Raw genomic sequence first — 17,808 nt, 5'->3', positions numbered from 1 at the left:
CAAGAATATAAAATGTGACTTATGTATTGTCCGTTTTTATCGTTATAAACATCTTGTGTATTTTTCTCGATTTTTCATATCTAGTCAATATGTTATCTTTTGTCTTTGTGTATTTCCATTACATCCTTTGTTTTTAATGATAACTCTTGACTGTGTAAAAAAAGGGTGATTGATTTATGACTAAAAATGTACAAAACATATAAATATCATGATTACGATAATCAACATTTGTATTGTCATGATTTCTTTTTTTTTTTGGAAAGGACAAAATGAAGAAAAGTTATCACTGTTAAAATGTTTGTAGACATTTTGTATTTTTGTCTCCAAATTTCAATATCTTAAAGAAGTTATAACTTTTAATGGAAAGGTTGTCCTTCTTTTATTATCAAGAGTTCGTTGTCTTTTTATTTAGTAAATTTTGAGTTATTTTCTATTATTATTCACTTGTGATACCTACACAAGGACATTCATCTGTTAGTTATTCTTAGTCCATATGCTGCCACACACTGTAAGTAAAGCTGTATTTTTTGCACAACCAATTATACATTTTCCTGTTTTGTATGCTTTATTAATAAAATGTTTCATTCTCTCTAAAAAGTATGGAAAACCGTTATTGTCATAACCATTATAAGTGTTTAGAACAATTTCTTTTCTATGGAAACCTGCAAGTGTTTAAACTTCATATTTTGTATCTTACTTTTGGTTTTAATCTGTTTATCTTTTGATTATTTCATAACTTATTAGTATTATTTTGTCCGGTACAATACACTGTTTCTTCGAATTGGTTATATTATTTGTGAGAGAAGAAAGACTAGAAAAAGACTAGAAAAAGACTAGAAAAAGGTGTGGCAGCGACAGACACAAACGATAGATGAGGGGAAAAAAAAGAAAAAAAAAACACTGGAGAAAATTTGAAACAATCTTGACAAAATTCGATGACTCCAGCGTTAATATTATGTATCTACATAAAAAATAAAAAGTAGTCTCAAGATATTTGTATTTGGATACATAGACAGTTATGAGATCGCAGATACAAAACTTGTTAATAGATGGTGCTGAAATACACTCAGTGAAATACGTAATAAGATTTGGAATGTCCATATCAAACGGTATTAGAAAATTATTTCACTCGTGAAAAAAAATGAAAAATCATAAAAACCAAAAAGGCAAACATACTATGTCGAGCAAGATATAGAACTTCAGAAGCAGAAAGCCTCACTGATAACAAACATAGAACTACTAGAGAATCAGAGGAAGATTGGTATCTTAGAAGCAGAAGCGGGTAAGCCTGAGATTCGTAGTTCTTACAAGTCACAACCGAAACAACATATTTTTAGTTAAAATGATTCACTGGGACCAAAAAGACGACAATGCACAGCAAATTTAGTTATTGAACATTCTACGGTCAGTGGAACAATAAGCAAATTTATGTCATTTTATAAACTGGACAAAATGGGTGACCGGGACAAAGAGAAGAACAACAAAACTGACAACCCTTTATCACCTCAGGCATCGGAAAGGTCAAGGAAACTGGTAGCTCAGTGGAATAGAAATTGTAATTTCTTCTGAAGAAAGACCTTCTGATGTCACATTCAGTTCATTTAACGACAGACCTGACTCTTTTTAGCTTCACAATCACAGTTAAAGAAATAATCATATCCGCATTTGAAGAGTTGGGTTTATAAATAAAGTGATTGGGACCAGAATCAAAAAGATTCGCAAGGATCTAAAATCAATGACAATGACCCAGTTAAAGGACGCTATCGTATTTGGAAACATTTGGAAGCCATGGAAGACTGGAAATGATAGAAGCTGCGTTTCAGAACAAACTCAACAGATTTCCTAAGATATCAATAAATGCCCTATGATCTTTTGGACATTTTTACTGAAATAGTATCAGTGAGGATACCGAACAATACGCAAAACTTCTGTCCTACTACGGTTCATTCTCCCGTGTCAATCCCATCATCAGCAAAGTTGCTCCAAGGTCTTCAAGAGAAGTAGGGTCTGAAGTGTCCAAGTAAAAAGAATATAATTACTGTCTTCCATTTCTATATTATATATATATATATATATATATATATATATATATATATATATATATATATATATATATATAAACACAAAAATAAGTCCAATGCTCAAACAACTTTTATCTATAGCGCTTTCGCCCTACCGGGCTCTTCAGTAGATTTAAAAAACAAAGTAAACAAGAACATTATGACGTCAATCTCCTGACGTTAGGTAGGCAACGTTATACAAACAAACTGTTGAAGACGTGATTATGACGTCAAAACATAGTGACGTCAAAACATTGTGACGTCAAAACATTATACAATGCATTAAAAGAGTCAACACAATTATAATGATAAAAGTCCAGTGTCTCTTGTACATAATTATATACATGTATATATATGCAGATGTTAAAAATACAAAATATTAAGAATTTAACTTAGGTTTAAACAGTTTAACAAAATGATTTTCTTTAGCTTTACGCAATTGTTCATTGTTTTCTTTCACTTTATAAAAAGGGAAAATATAAAACATTCCCTTTCCGCATATATCGAAATGGCCGCTGCATGGTGTGTTCCTCACAGATGGGTCTCTAATCTGCTGCTTGTGGACGCGCACTCTATCTGCTAGTTTGGTTCCAGTTTGTCCTATATAGTTGTGGTGACACATTTTGTTAAACTTCATTGATAAATGAAATAAATATTATTTTAATGAGATTAGAAACAAGTACGATTTACATATTAATAATGAATTTCCTCTGTCATATCACGTTATGAATATTAAGCTATATTTTCACATGGCAATTACAGAAAATTAGATCATACATTCTTCGTATATGAAACTTCTATTTCAAAGGACACCAGTCTTAAATTATATACATTTATTAGATTCCATTAGCTTTCCAATAATTTCAAGAAAAATTATCAAAAATTATCAGGGATGAAACTATTAGCATATGTTCCTTTAAATATAAAATCATAAAATAGTCATAGTATAGGAAAGACTTCAATACATGACATTTGAACATTCTGTATTTTGAAATTCTATATATTAAATATTACCTATATACACAAATTTAATTACAGTATATTGTTTAAGACAAATAAAATAACCTCTCATTCGGATAATAAATTCAACTCCTAAGATCTTCTCCTTTAACATAAATTATTAAAAAATGCTCATTTTTATGCATCCTGAACTTATAAAAATATGAAAGAAGCAGTTGAATATATGGAGCGGGACACATCAACCAAACAACTTTTACAAGTTTTCAATCTTTTAAAGCATCATGTGCATTGTAATTTAGAACCATTTTAAAAAGGCCTTGGACTTTCAGTAGGACGTAACTATTTATTTCTTGGGTCAAAACAAGTTGAAAATGATGCCGACTTCAAGTAAAATATACACCGATTGTGTAGTTTTAGCTCAGAAGACAGACAAATCTTGCTGATTTCAAAGAGCAATGGCTTAGTGGCGAGCTATAAAATAGACAGGCCTACGTCACATTGCTGTTTGACAAAACTACCCAAAGTCCAAGCTCTTGTTAAAATGGTTCGAAATTACAATGCACATTAATGAAAGATTATTCTTTAAAAGTTCACTTTTGAAGCATATTGCAACTTAAATCAAAGGTTTTGAACTGTAACCTCTTATCTATGTCGCGATTGTATAGTGGTCTTTGAGTCAGATAGAATGAAAACACATCTGAACGCTTTGACTGGTTTATCTAGACTGATTTGAACATCAACATATTATTTTAACGTTACCATGACGTCATACTATGATGACGTCATAATAGCAATGTCTCACAACGTCACATGCACCTTGACGTCGTATAAGATATTTACCAACATACTCCGGGCCGCAAAATGTACAAAATCACAACTTACAAAAATTAAAGTTCATGATAGGTTCGCGTTGTGTTTTGAAAAATGTTAACTTGAAAGTCTCTCACTTCTCTTCAACTCTGACTTTGATTTTCATAGCTTGGGAAAGTCATTGTGCTCTTGAAACCAATTTTCCAATCTTGAATTCGTTGAATGTAGTTCCTGTTCTCTTGTGGTAATGCCTCTGATGAATATTGTTTTCTCCTAATGCTCTATAGAAGTTGTATTTCTCCAAGTTGTTGTGGGTATATGGATCCAATTTCCATAGCTGTGTCATCAACGATGGGTTTTGTTTCATGATCTCCTCTAAAGCAGTAACATTCTTTCCCATCTCCAGATTGATCACTCGAAGTTCTAGCTCATCCAGATAGTGTCTCAAGTCTGCTGTATCTTTGCTTGCCATTTCCTGTGATGTGGTGAAGGTCTCACTGCATGGTTCCACGTTGGATTGAATGTTCTGCGTTTGTGCTTGAAGCTGGTTGTTCAGATCTTCTAGACTCTTCATCTTCTGTTCTAAATCTGAATTTTCTCTCTGGATTTTCTGGATTTTTTTACTCTTGAAAGAAGACTTTCTTCTAAGTCTGAAGTTCTCTCTTCTTAACTGCAAAATCTCTGATTTAAGCTTGTCCACCATATCTTCTTGTTCTTGGTCTTCCTTCTCTTTATTATTGACTGTGTTGAAAGCTGACTTTTTCTGTTTGTTTGTTCTTGACTGAGCAGTTTCTCTCTTCTGTAGTTTGGTATTCAGTTTGTTTGTCTCCTTGGATGTGGGTTATTTATCTTCCTCTTTACATCGATCTCCATTTAGCTGTTTTGAGTAATGTAGTTTGATTGACTGCTCTAGTTGATGTGACTTTTTCTCCTTTGTCCTCTCTAAATTTGTGACTGAGCTCTTAGATGATGGCTTCAGGAATTGCGACTTGTAACATATGCTGGTGTGGTGAGTCTTCTTACAAATCCTGCATTTGAAACGTGACTGACAATTATTTACTTTGTGTTTCCCTAAACAATTGAAGCATACTCTTCTTTCTTTTATGATGGATATTCTCACTTCGCAATCTTGAATAATATGGCAAGTTGTTGGTGAATGTTTACCATTGCAGAATAAACATAGCTTCACAATATTTTGTGGCTTGTTAATCTTTTTATGACTTGACCCAACTCCAAAGTTAGCTGCTGGAATGAATTCCTGGCTTGATCTTAGATTGCTAGCTTGTCCAGCATCTTGAATGCATGGCTCTACCTTTATGGCTCTCCTTAGTGACTGTAAATCCCAGATATCATCATCATCTTCTTTTTTGTCCATGGTGTTATGAATCTTGGGTTTTCCTATTTTGTCTTGTGACGTGTCATTGGATTGAGCAAACTCTTGTGCATTTACATTTAAATTGATCGATGTAGATTGATGAACATTCTCTAAAGTCTTGGTAGATGAAGCGCTCTTTGTCAACTCTGCTAATTTTAGTCTTAAATGCAACATATACTCAACTGAATATCTGTTTTCCATTTGGATCTCTTCTTCACTCGATAATTCTTGTAGGATCTGGCTGTTGATTTTCTCTAACGTGTCTTGTTTCTCCTCCAGTAGCGCTATTATAGTTTCTGTATCCTCTGAATTGTTTTCCTCTGAAATGGATTCTTCCAATTTTCTCAAAAGTCTTGTTACAGCACTTCTTTGTCCTGAACGAACTGCTCTAAGTTTAGAAGGCATTTCTCCGTCCTGGTCACGGCACCAAAATGTCGCGATTGTATAGTGTTCTTTGAGTCAGATAGAATGAAAACACATCTGAACGCTTTGACTGGTTTATCTAGACTGATTTGAACATAAACATATTATTTTAACGTTACCATGACGTCATACTATGATGACGTCATAATAGCAATGTCTCGCAACGTCACATGCACCTGGACGTCGTATAAGATATTTACCAACAATCTACAAACCCTGCAACTCTCTTGGAAAATTCATCTTTTTCCCCACAGGATTTTCCAAGAGAGTTGCAGGGTTTCAGAATTTTAAAATAATTGGCATTTGAATATTTCTGACGGCTAAAACTTTGGGAACGAATCTAGTATGGAATCAACAACAGAAGTGAGTTCAATGGCATTGATTTGAACTTTTTACGAAACACTTTTCCTGATAAAAATGTTACTAGTATTCCATTGAGTTTACTCGCTCTGGGTATAAGAGCACTGCACCAGTTGTATTGATATGTTTTAGGTTTCATTTTCGTTCAAGTATCAATGGAAATATTTTAAGAAATGCTGGATTTAATAATTGATCGTGCTCAATTTGATGTCTTATTTTGCTTTAATTTCAGTATGCAACTGCATCATTGTAAGCATTGGCATTCAAATTTAGGCGAATAAAAGGAGAATTTTCACATCAAACCAAACAAATGTACATTGAATATCCTATCAAAAACCTATAAATCCGCATGAAACAAGATGCGATCTCGTTGCGAGCAACCTGTTGGTCTTCGGTCCGTTTTCAAATCGATGAGGTACAATCCTGAAGAAATATAAACTTTAAAATTTTAAACACATTTTGTTCATATCTGGGAAAGAACTTCAAGGGACAAACCCTTTGTCTTCGTTTAGAGGTCGTTTAACCTAATTTTTAAAGATAGCATATAGATAAGAACACTAATCTGAGTATATTTCATATAACTTTTCATAATAATTCTTCTCTTCAAAATATAAACGTTGGTGATAAAACTGCATTCCATAATCGGGCCAGTTGAAAAGCAAACACAATTATTCCTTGGACCCCGCCCTCTCCCCCGGAAAAAATTCTGGATCCGCGCATACACATAATTATAACTAGACCAAACCAAGTTTGAATGATACGGTGTTATCAGGACAAGAATAGATGAATTGTTGACTTGTTGTCTGTCAGTGAGTGTTCAATGGGACATACGTCTATTACCAGCGTTTAAAGGAAAATTAATATATTCTTTCGGACTTACAGGGGCATGGTTACGATTTTGGTCAAATTTTATTTTTCTGTTTTTATTATTTGCAATGCTTTAGGAGTGCATTTCTAATGATCAAATGAAATTTGGATGCCAGTTGTTGAGTTTTAAGCAAGATACAGGGCTCACAATTCTTAGATCGTCATGTAAACAAGGCTCGTGCCCTGTTTTTGTTTACATAGGTTCAATATACCAGTAAAGAATTTTTTTAAAGCTGGTTTGTCTATCTTATTATTCATTTTAAGAAAAAATATACAGTTCCTAACGATTAATACATTCATTTAGGTTTAAAACTGAAAATTTTCACTTCACCATTCGAAATGTAAACAATCGCTTTGTTTACATAGAGAAGAATTGTAATTCTGTAACTCGCTTATAACTCATCAAATGACACTCAAATTTTGGTTGCCTATTAAAAATGCTTTACTGAAGCATTGTAAACATTAAAATCGAAAAAATAATTGTTAACCAAAATCGTGACCATGCCCCTTTAACTGATATCTTGCATAATATAATTAATGACGAATTTGTCTTTAAATCTTTAAATCATTCATTATAAAGGGACCTTTATCTAAGTTATAGAAATGTTTATCATAAAATGTTCAATTTTAAAGTACATGTATATCCATTTAAAATAAATATATATCATCCAGATAAACGCGACGCAATGGTGGAAAGAGGTTTAGACCATTGGTCGGATATACTGGTAGTGGTTATCTACTTTGTCGCCGTATTGGCTGTTGGATTATGGGTAAGTCAATTCTATATAATATATGTATATTATACTTACCTTTTTAATGAAAGAAATACAAATTTAAGCTTGAAACTGTGTGATGTGTAAAATGTTGAAGTGCATGTAATATATAAAAAGAGATTAAAGGGGCATGGTCACGATTTTGGTCAAAGATTATTTCTTCGATTTTAATAATTACAATGCTTCAGTAAGGCACTTTTAATAGGCAACCAAAATTTGAGTGTCATTTGATGACTCATTAGCGAGTTACAGAGCTTACAATTCTTCGCTATGTAAACAAAGCGTTTGTTTATATTTTGAATGTTGAAGTGAAAATTTCAGTTTTAGACCTAAAATGAATGTGTTAATCGTTAGGAACTGTTTATTTATGCTTAAAATGAATAATAAGATAGACAAACCAGCTTTAAAAAGATTTTTTACTGGTATATATAACCTATGTAAACAAAAACATGGCACGAGCCTTGTTTACATGACGAAGAATTGTAAGCCCTGTATCTTGCTTAAAACTCAACGACTGGGACCCAAATTTCATTTGATCACTAGAAATGCATTCCTAAAGCATTGCAAATAATAAAAACAGAAAAATAAAATTTGACCAAAATCGTGACCATGCCCCTTTAAAGAAAAATTACATTTTTCAGAGTATTTTTCCATGAAAACATAAAAGATGTGTTCTTCTTTTTATCACTCTGTTTTTGACAGATAACATTCAACCAAATCAAATGACTATACTGTAATCGTATTACATTTGGATGCATATTCCATATAGCGGTTTAGCAGTAAGGGGCGTCCGCTTAATCAAGTAAAGCGCAAAACAGCGCGTACCTGAAATATAATTTTCAGTTATGCATAATTTTGGTAAAATGTTAATTAAGAAATGTCGTTTTAAGGCTTATGACGGCCGTAAATCGATAGTTACAATGTAGTAATTTTATGCAGTGATGCTATATGTTTATTCTCTTTCAAAACTGTACAGTTATTTCTTAAACAACATTTTCTGTAGGCATTTTGGCGACACGCTCGAGGGACAGTGACCAGTTACTTTTTGGCGGGGCGAAGGATGACTTGGTTTCCGGTAAATTTTCTAAAATCCAAGATAACAATAAACAGTAGTTATTTTAATCAAACGAATGGATCGGTAACCTTTGAATCAACATGAACAAGCTTTTAAATTTTGAACACAGATTGGAGCTTCTATATACTCCAGTAACATAGGGACCGAACATTTCATTGGACTAGCAGGATCAGGGGCTGCCGCGGGAATAGCCATGATTTCCTACGAATGGACGGTATGATCATTTTGTGTTTGAGGTTTTTATTTTAATGAAACCACCAACATTTCTATTAACATTATATTTCTATGGGTTTTTTAAACATACCTATATAATAACACAATAAAGATAGTTGTCTAAGTGTAAAGGGAAGATTCAACTAGTTATTTTGCTAGTGTTTATCAACGATATATTCATACATTATATAGTGTCCTGACTGCAAAAATGAGCTGTTGTTATGATTTTTTGTCATTAAGGGTCTTCCACTTATTGCTTTAGCTGCCTGGCTGTTCCTTCCCGTATATATCTCTGCAAAGGTGATGCAATGTTTGCAATGGGATTGAAGCAATTCATGGTTTTTTTTCAAAATTCAATATTCAATTTCTTAAAAAATAATTGTCACTATATCGTAGAAATCCAGACACTTTAACACAAATCTTCCTTAGGTGTACACTCTACCAGAATATCTTGGAAAGAGGTTTGGTGGCCAAAGGATCCGAATCTACATGAGTTTGTTGTCTCTTCTGCTCTACATCGTCACAAAACTAGCGGTACTGAAAACCAATAAAAAAGTCAAGAGAAACGATGAAATAATGAAAAATGTTTGGTGGACTTCAATATATATTTTATCAAAAGCACAATAGATTCTTTGACAATTGTAGTACTCTATAAAGTCAATAATAATTTATTTTGTGATCCTTGTTTTATACATACAGGTCAGTATTTTTTCCGGAGCGTTGTTCATACAGTTATCTCTGGGATGGAATAACTACGTCGCTATAGCCTCCCTTCTGCTAATCACAGGCATCTACACTGTCCTTGGTAAACGATATGGCCATACTAGTCACTAGTGTATAATTTACCATGAAAGTACAAAGGATAGTACTGATCATTATCCTAATCATTAAAAGAAAACAAAATGGCTTTACATATGATTGTAAAACTAGAAAATAATTTTTAAAAGGTGCTGTATGCCGTTCTTTACAGGAGGACTGACGGCCGTTATATATACTGACGCATTCCAAACCATTATCCTGACCCTGGGCTCCTTTGCTGTAGTTGGAGTCAGTAAGCATCTAGACTAATACATGTAATGTTAATCACGGTTAACTACACTGAAACCATTTATCATTATCTGCAATGATATTTTTAAATATCTTTATCACTTCAATAGGTATTAAAATTTTCAAACTATGCCTATAAGGCTTTCACAGGATAGGTGGATATGGAGAATTTCAACAGAAATACATGCAATCTATTCCTGCTATTCGAGACGACAACACGTCGTGTGGATTGCCTCGTGATGACGCTTTCCATATTTTTCGTGACCCCGTGAACTCAGATAACCCGTGGCCTGGACTTCTTCTTCAGTCAAGCATTGGCTGCTTATGGTACTGGTGCTGTGATCAGGTGATTACCGCGAAATTTAAAATCCTGCTTCAAATTTGTGTGCCTGATTTTATAATGTTCAGATGTATACCCAATTTTAATTAATTACGTGTTTTCTCCAGGTAATAATTCAGCGATCCCTTGCTGCCAAGAACCTCTCCCATGCTAAAGGTGGAGCTATCCTGGCTGGCTATCTGAAGATGCTGCCATTAGTGATGATGATATTCCCAGGAATGATCAGCAGGGCTCTCTATCCAGGTTCAAACTGAATTTTAACTGATCTGTCCAGCCCCGTACAATTTAATTTAGGATTTTCCTGTACATGTATTTTTGGTCTTTTTTCAAAGATGAAGTAGGATGTGCCGATCCAGTGGAATGTCAGAAAATCTGCGATAACCCCGTGGGATGCTCCAACATAGCTTACCCTAAACTCGTACTGGAACTCCTTCCATACGGTTTGTCCAAGTAACTTCATATGTTTTGTACTGCACCTTTATTGTATATTATTGTTTATTTCAGAAAAACTACTACTATTGCATTTATTTCTTTTCAGTAGACTAAGAGTGATGTATTCTCTAAAGACACAGTAAACAATGTATACCAAATTAAAAAAGAAATGTTCAAATGATTTTGTCAATGAAAAGTTAAATCTGTTTTGGAATATGTGCATATAACTAAATGAATAACAATCAGTAGAATTTATTTTATGTTGATGAAAGTACACGTTTTGCTTGTAATCTTAAGAAGGAATAACAAGTTAAAAATTGTTTACGTCTTCCTCCTGCAGGTGTCCGCGGTCTTTTAATGGCCGTCATGTTGTCGGCCAACATGAGTTCCCTCACCTCTATATTTAACAGCGCCAGCACAATCTTCACCATGGACCTCTGGAGGCGAATGCGCCCCACAGCTAGAGAAAAAGAACTTTTGATTGTCGGCAGGTCTGTTATCGTGTGATTGTCATTTTTAAACAACTTCTTGCATGATAGTAGCAACTAAAAGGTTGATCTAAGAACTCATACAGGTACATGTACTTGTCTCTCTTCCAGCAAAAATCACAGTAAAAATGAATGGACAGTTGTGGTGTTGTTTTATATTCTTGTGACAGTGTTTTAATTATGTTGAAAAAGCCTTGCCACACTGTATACCGGGTATTCTGATTTGCTACAGGATCTTTATCGTGGCTCTCTGCGTGGTCAGCATTCTCTGGATCCCGTTGTTACGGTCTTCGCAAGGGGGACAACTGTTTGCCTACATCAATGCAGTTCAAAGTTACCTAGGCACGCCAATTGGAGCCCTTTTCCTACTGGCAATAACTTGGAAACGTATGTCAGAACAGGTACCTTAATCTATAATAATCTAGAAGTTTTCAAGTAGGCTAGTTTCCCTATGATGACTAGTGTAGATACCTATGTTACTTCGAACTTGATTTTCTACAGGGAGCGTTTTGGGGTATAGTTATCGGACACATGTGTGGTGTAATACGGCTGGTCCTGGACCTGGCTTACCCTGCACCTGAGTGCGGACACGAGGACACACGACCGTCCATTCTGGTCAATCTCCACTATACCTACTTCGGAGCTCTGATGATTGTCATCACGTCCCTCGCTATCGTCATCATCAGCCTCCTGACCAAACCTCCAACAGAGGAAATGGTCAGTGTCTGTACACAATCACATCTCTGTTAACGTTCAGGTAGTAGGACCTACCTGTGAAGTACGTTTAAAATCAATTTTTAAAACAAACCAGTTAATAAAGGTTTACCGGTAGATTTAAAAAAAAATTCTAATGATAAAAATATACTATGAAAAGAAACACACACATTCCAAATATTTGGACATATATAATTGATTTCTGTGGGTGTATATTTAGAATTTGAAGATATTGCATTTGTATGCAGTTTTTCAAAATATCTACCTTTCTCATTTTTACGTTATTATTTGTTCTATTTTGATTACTAGTATTCTGGTAAGTTTTGATTTTTAATAATTCAATGATGAGGTCTACAAGATCTTAAACTGGTATGTTTTGGTGATTAACAGCTCAGTTATATCACTATAAGTATTACATTACGGATTTAAAAAAAAAGACATAAGAAGTTTACCTTTCCAAATGGCTTTCTTAACATACACAATGTATAACATTTGACAAGGTATAATTAGATATTGTACATTCTAGAGTCGAACATCCCCTGAATTGTCGTTGTCATCTAAAATGTATTGAAAAGCTTTAATTTATAGAAATTTAAACATTGATCTGTTCATGAAATGAACAGACAGAAATATTTCATTCTAAAGAAAAAACGCAAAAGCAATTCAAAAGAATAACTGGTATATGTTGGTTAAAGATGGATCATTTGTAGGTTACCCGAATAAGGGTTAAAATCTCTCTTCAAAAGTATCTTAAACATTGCAAGTTGTCATAACTGTGAAACAATATTTAACTTACAATACCGGTAAGAATTTGTGTTGCGTTGGAATTTCATTTGAACTGCATATTATTGCTATAGATTGGAAACCTAGTATGGCAAAACCGGGTAACGATAAACAGCGACGTTGAAGAGATTGAAGAAGAAATGGTTATTTGTGTGAACATTAAAAACACTTCAGAGACAACGAAGGGTAAGATGCCTTTATTTAAAAATATTAAAACAATCGACGTGGCTTTTTGTATCTTCTTAAACACGGTGTCTTGATCGTGCTGTCTCTTTCGTTTATTTCTTTTTATTTGATCACCTCACACTTTTAAACAAGATCTTGTCCGCCCTTTATTATTTCAACTCGAAGTTTTCATTTAACACAGAAATATAGGACATATGTGTACATTTTTCAGACTTTAATGGGGATCTCTCTGAGGATTCAGACCTCTCTACAGACCGGAAGTCCATGTGGAGACATTGGGTAGGGGAAATCTGTGGAGTTTCTTCTAAAAAAAAACACGGAGGAGACCTGGTGTTTGATGATAGGGCAACCAAAGCCTTCATGAAAGAGGACCCAAGGTGGAGCCATGTCCTGTCTGGCATATTTCTTGTCGGAATGGTCACTACGGGATTTCTTTATGGCATGTTTCATTGAATTTATTTTATATTTATATTATTTTACTAACAAACAATGCATTCTTGTCTTGATACTTGCTTGAAACGGCAAACGTTTTCTTCTTAAAACGCTTTGTTGTATTATTTACGAATTATTGTCATTTATTTTACTTTTAAAGTTAAATTTAACATCTTCTTCGTACTCTGCGTCCCATATACATGTAAATATGAAGTCCGCTGATAATTACTTTTTCTTGTTTAAAACATTTCAGCCTGATGCTGCATAATAAGTATACTTGTAGTTTAATAAACAGTTAGTATTATACACTGAATAAAAACTTTGTATCAATGATTTTATCTTAATTTTGTTTACACCTCATTGAAGGTGGTTCTAAGTTGGCACGTTACATATACAAATATTCTCTGGCACTGGGGTCTACATCTTCAAAACTAAATTAGAGCAATAATCATGTTTTGCAAAGCATTATACAATGAAATAATATAAAACAATCCAAAGTTTATTAAATATGTAAAAATGAACACCAATATATAATAAATAGACAATGCAATTTAAAAACAAGAGGCCCATGGGGCCACATCGCTCACCTGAGCAACAATGGGCGTTCAAAAGATATTGTGCCATATGGTCCATCGGTAGAATTACAAAAAATAAATATTGTAAAGTATTCGAATTTTACACTTATTTTTGCATACACGTAATCTTTGACATTGAACCTTCATGAAATACTATTTTTTACCAGAATAAGAAAATCCTACGCAATATATAAAACTAAACATTCGGTGGGGGTACACTGTTAAGTTGTTAACTTCCAATTCCCTATATTTTCGTTCTGCCCCCCCCCCCCCCCCCCCCACCATTTTGTAAAGCGATCAAAATATATGAGAGCATATACTAGGTACATTTTTTTCATCAACAACTTACTAGTTATTGTATTTTCAAAAAAAAAATATAATAGTTATTGTTTTTTATTTAAAAAATCCTACATGTATAGATGTGAAGAAGAAAATTGTACCTCAACGTGCTCAATTCCTCAAATTAAAAACATTCAAAATTTTTATTTGTCTTCTCCATTATAATTAAATGACTGTTATTTACTTTGCGTACAAACCAGGATAATTTTCCGCTGTGATATTTTCTTAGAAATAGCGATAATTACTTTATCCCCGCAACATAAATGTGTCAGAACTATGGAAACTGTTTTAAAGATGTCGTTTTTATTTACTCGTGTCTGAAAAACTATCAAAATTGATGTAGATTTCACATTATTTATTGTATAAAGAGGGGGCCCCAGAGGTTGGTATATACAGAATATCATTCTTTTATTTTGTTTGTACAAGTATTTAACATACTCTAATTCATATAGAATTTCTAATGTTTAACCAAAATTTCAGCGTCAATCGTAGAATTATAAGCAAGATACAGAGCTCACAGTTCGCCTAGGTTTGAGTCATATTTTGTTCACAAGAGTTTATTACAATCAGTTTAAGATTTTTAACTTGGTATTTCCTATTCAGCATTTAAAATGGAAAAAAAGAATGGCCTAAGATTTTCAATTCTTTTCTTCACTTAAGACCATTTCACTGGTATTTGAGGTTCAAAATCAGTTTATACCAATGAACACAAACACAGTCAAAGGATCACATGTACAGTAGGAGTAATAATGACGAAAAAAGGTTAAGTTTACAATACAATAAGTTGTTAAAATTGGTTTCTGGAAGAACAGACTTTAAAATTTTTTTAAATAAATATTGACCAATTTTTTTACTTTTTTAATCTTTAGTTTTTAAGATCTGTGTACAAACAAAGAATTGTGAGCAAATATCTGTATCTGGCTTATAATTCGAAGCTTAACACTCAAATATGGTTAGTAAATAGAAATTGTAAACAATTAAACACAAGAAACATGCACTATAACAAATAAAGAACACAATTTATTTTTTCGAAATGAATCATATATATACATGTATATACCTACATATTTCAATATATATTTCAGCGATATCAAACTCTATTTAAACTGAATAGACTCGAGAAAATGCCGAGCATCTCAACAAAACCTATTGCATTAATCTACCATTACGCAAAAGATAATGCCGAATTACCGATAGAATGAATTGTATTTCAGTACTTTTGTGATACATCAGATTTTGCTTAATTTGCGCAGGTAAACAGTTAACTGTTTGATTTACCGAAGTCTCTGTTTGATTTGATACGTAAAAATCACGAAATACAGACGATAGGTCCCAGGTTATAAAGCATAAATAATGAAAACGATCCGAAAATCAGAACAAGTTAACACCAACGTCATACCTGTGAAAACTGTCAACGCATTGAAATATTTAGCCTCAATTTACTTCACAAAATCGGCACAAATATATTTTGCATGTTTCAAAAATTTCCCTTCATACGCGAACTGTTGCATAGCAAGCAAATTCATCATAGTCAGATCGACCCTTTTTCGTATAATGTCATGGCTGCTTTAAACAAAGAACCTCGTTTTAGAAGACTAGTATGTAATACGAGTCTTGGTAAAATGGGTATGCAAACCCGGGCCATGGCAAAATAAAAGCCGGGGCAGATCGGCAATCGTCAATTCCAAATATGCATTATTTGCAGCAATATTTACAGCGAATACAAATATACTGGTCCATCAAATATCCTGAAATTTTAATGAGATTGGCAGATTAATACCTGCCAATCTTTTGTTTTGCTCAGGCCAAGTCTTGCATACCCATTTTACCGGATGCCGAGCCCGAAGCTATTAAACTGATTGAAACACGCCTTTCCTTTATTATTATTTTCGTAATAACTCAGATTTGAAACAGAATTAGCACTTAATTTTTGCAATTTATATTTTCCTTCCCATAAGGATAATTTATGCTAAACTACGTTGAATTGGACTCGGTAGTTCATGAGAAGAAGATTTTTAAAAATGCACCCCCCTTTTTCTACAGTTTCAAGGTTTTCTCCGCTTTGAATACAGATCAGATTTTTATTTCTGCAAGTTATATTCGCCCTCCCATAAGGATGCTTTGTGCCAAATTTGGTTGAAATTGGATAAGCGGTTTTAGAGAAGAAGCTTTCAGCTCAGGTGAGCTAATGAAAGTCAATGATTTCGAGTGAGTGTTTGGATTAATAAATCGCTATCTGTTTTAGACACGTGCATGCACGGCCACGCAATTTTACTTGAAGTTAAAAAAAAGAGTTTGAAACTTCTAAGTTTTAAGTTTAAATTTTGTCGCAAACCTGCAAACAAAAGTGTATATTTTGCAGTGTTCAAAATCTTAATTAAAATGGATACAGTAAGAGATTAAATATTAAATTAGAGATTAAAATGTCTTACTTTGGAGGAAACGCAGTTGGTTTACGTGAGGGTAAGCCTTTATCTCTTCGTTATCACCACATGTCATTCTATAAAGCTGAGTATTCTAGTAAGCAATTTGTGACACCATAAACTGAATACTGACACTGGGTATTGATTGGTTCTTGTACAATTTCAGAAGAAATACATTCATACCATGGGACTTACAGAGAAATAAATGTTTAGACGACAGACTAGTCCTCAAATTCAAAGTGGTCCTAAAAAGATTTAACTTGCTTTCTGAACCTTTCCAAAAAATATTTTTACTTGCTGGATGATTTCAATACATAAAAGATGGCCACTTATCAGAAAATATTTTATTAAAGTAATGTCTTTTTCTTGTAGTTGTTTGTATGACATTTTTAAAAAAAAAAAGACTCAAAAATGCATGCCTAAGGTGGTTATTTTACGACTAGATTCGTTACAATATGCATAATACCGCCTTTTTTATTAAATATTTTTCAGTGAATGTTTAATTCAAACGAGTTTAATTTTCTGAAAATTTAAATCAAATGATAATTGTAACTGATAAAAAGGATACTTTAAGGGGAAAAAATATGTTCTAATATTTGACCATATTTTGCTAATTTTAATATATGGTCAACTGGTATATTTAGATTTTGGGATTTAATACATCTTTTATCTTTAAAAAGCTAAGGCAATTTTTGGGTTACACCACTTATCTCTCTACAACTTTTAGAACATGTAAACCCCAATTTGTTTTGCTTGTTTAAAAATTACCTGTATGAACAGTACTAGTATATGTATATTCTACAATTAATATTTTGAATATAAACAGTAGAAAGAGGAAAACATTCTTTACATGCAAAATTACATGTTGTTCTGCTAACAATGCAATTCATAATTAACATAAAGTATATAAAATAATTATGTGAAACTCTTGTAATGATAAATACATGTTTTCAATGATTTTATACATTTGTATGCAAACCCAGAGCAGGCCCCGGAAGCAAACCCAGGGTGTAGTTGAAGTCTAATTTCTGTTCGGTTGGGTCTGATCGGTACTGTACCTGTTTGAAACTATCAATGATGTCACCACTCGATCAGGGATCCACCTTACCCACCTCCTTGAGATAGTTGATTAA

At 33.3% G+C, this 17,808-nt stretch overlaps 2 protein-coding genes across 5 annotated transcripts; one reads left to right on the top strand and one right to left on the bottom strand.

Annotated features, from left to right (window-relative positions):
- Positions 1 to 4,008: 4,008 nt before the first annotated feature.
- Positions 4,009 to 5,610, bottom strand: LOC136272769 (uncharacterized protein MCAP_0864-like). Its single transcript, XM_066075323.1, has 2 exons — positions 5,143 to 5,610; positions 4,009 to 4,659 (listed from the first exon to the last, which is right to left on the bottom strand). The coding sequence occupies exons 1-2, from the start codon at positions 5,608 to 5,610 to the stop codon at positions 4,009 to 4,011; spliced, it is 1,119 nt and encodes a 372-aa protein (XP_065931395.1).
- A 988-nt stretch (positions 5,611 to 6,598) lies between these two features.
- Positions 6,599 to 13,573, top strand: LOC105329376 (sodium/mannose cotransporter SLC5A10). Of its 4 annotated transcripts, none has more exons than XM_034444002.2 (16): positions 6,599 to 6,797; positions 7,528 to 7,625; positions 8,632 to 8,703; positions 8,813 to 8,917; positions 9,157 to 9,216; positions 9,346 to 9,450; positions 9,616 to 9,721; positions 9,887 to 9,967; positions 10,104 to 10,309; positions 10,411 to 10,546; positions 10,636 to 10,743; positions 11,076 to 11,226; positions 11,456 to 11,624; positions 11,725 to 11,940; positions 12,795 to 12,906; positions 13,118 to 13,573. In XM_034444002.2, exons 2-16 carry the CDS (start codon positions 7,542 to 7,544, stop codon positions 13,357 to 13,359), a joined length of 1,953 nt encoding a protein of 650 aa, XP_034299893.2. In that variant the 5' UTR covers positions 6,599 to 6,797; positions 7,528 to 7,541; the 3' UTR covers positions 13,360 to 13,573. The 4 variants fall into 4 exon arrangements, with proteins under 4 accessions (XP_034299893.2, XP_065930877.1, XP_065930876.1 ...); XM_066074805.1 differs by having other exon boundaries at positions 6,599 to 6,877; XM_066074804.1 differs by lacking the exon at positions 6,599 to 6,797 and having other exon boundaries at positions 6,975 to 7,625.
- Positions 13,574 to 17,808: the final 4,235 nt, after the last annotated feature.

This window comes from Magallana gigas, chromosome 2 (genome assembly GCF_963853765.1).
Source record: "Magallana gigas chromosome 2, xbMagGiga1.1, whole genome shotgun sequence".
In the NCBI taxonomy this organism is placed as follows: domain Eukaryota; kingdom Metazoa; phylum Mollusca; class Bivalvia; order Ostreida; family Ostreidae; genus Magallana; species Magallana gigas.
The sequence above is the reverse complement of the archived record's forward strand: the minus strand, read 5'-3'. Positions and strand labels throughout refer to the sequence as shown.

Bases quoted from the DNA above. Each gene is read 5' to 3' on its own strand.
- LOC136272769 (XM_066075323.1), bottom strand. From the start codon at position 5,610: ATGCCTTCTAAACTTAGAGCAGTTCGTTCAGGACAAAGAAGTGCTGTA. The intron at 4,660-5,142 runs GTAGAGCCATGC...CCCACATCCAAG, and splicing joins CACTAAGGAGAGCCATAAAG to GAGACAAACAAACTGAATAC.
- LOC105329376 (XM_066074804.1), top strand. From the start codon at position 7,473: ATGTTCAATTTTAAAGTACATGTATATCCATTTAAAATAAATATATAT. The intron at 8,704-8,812 runs GTAAATTTTCTA...TTTTGAACACAG, and splicing joins GAAGGATGACTTGGTTTCCG to ATTGGAGCTTCTATATACTC. The intron at 8,918-9,156 runs GTATGATCATTT...TTTGTCATTAAG, and splicing joins TGATTTCCTACGAATGGACG to GGTCTTCCACTTATTGCTTT.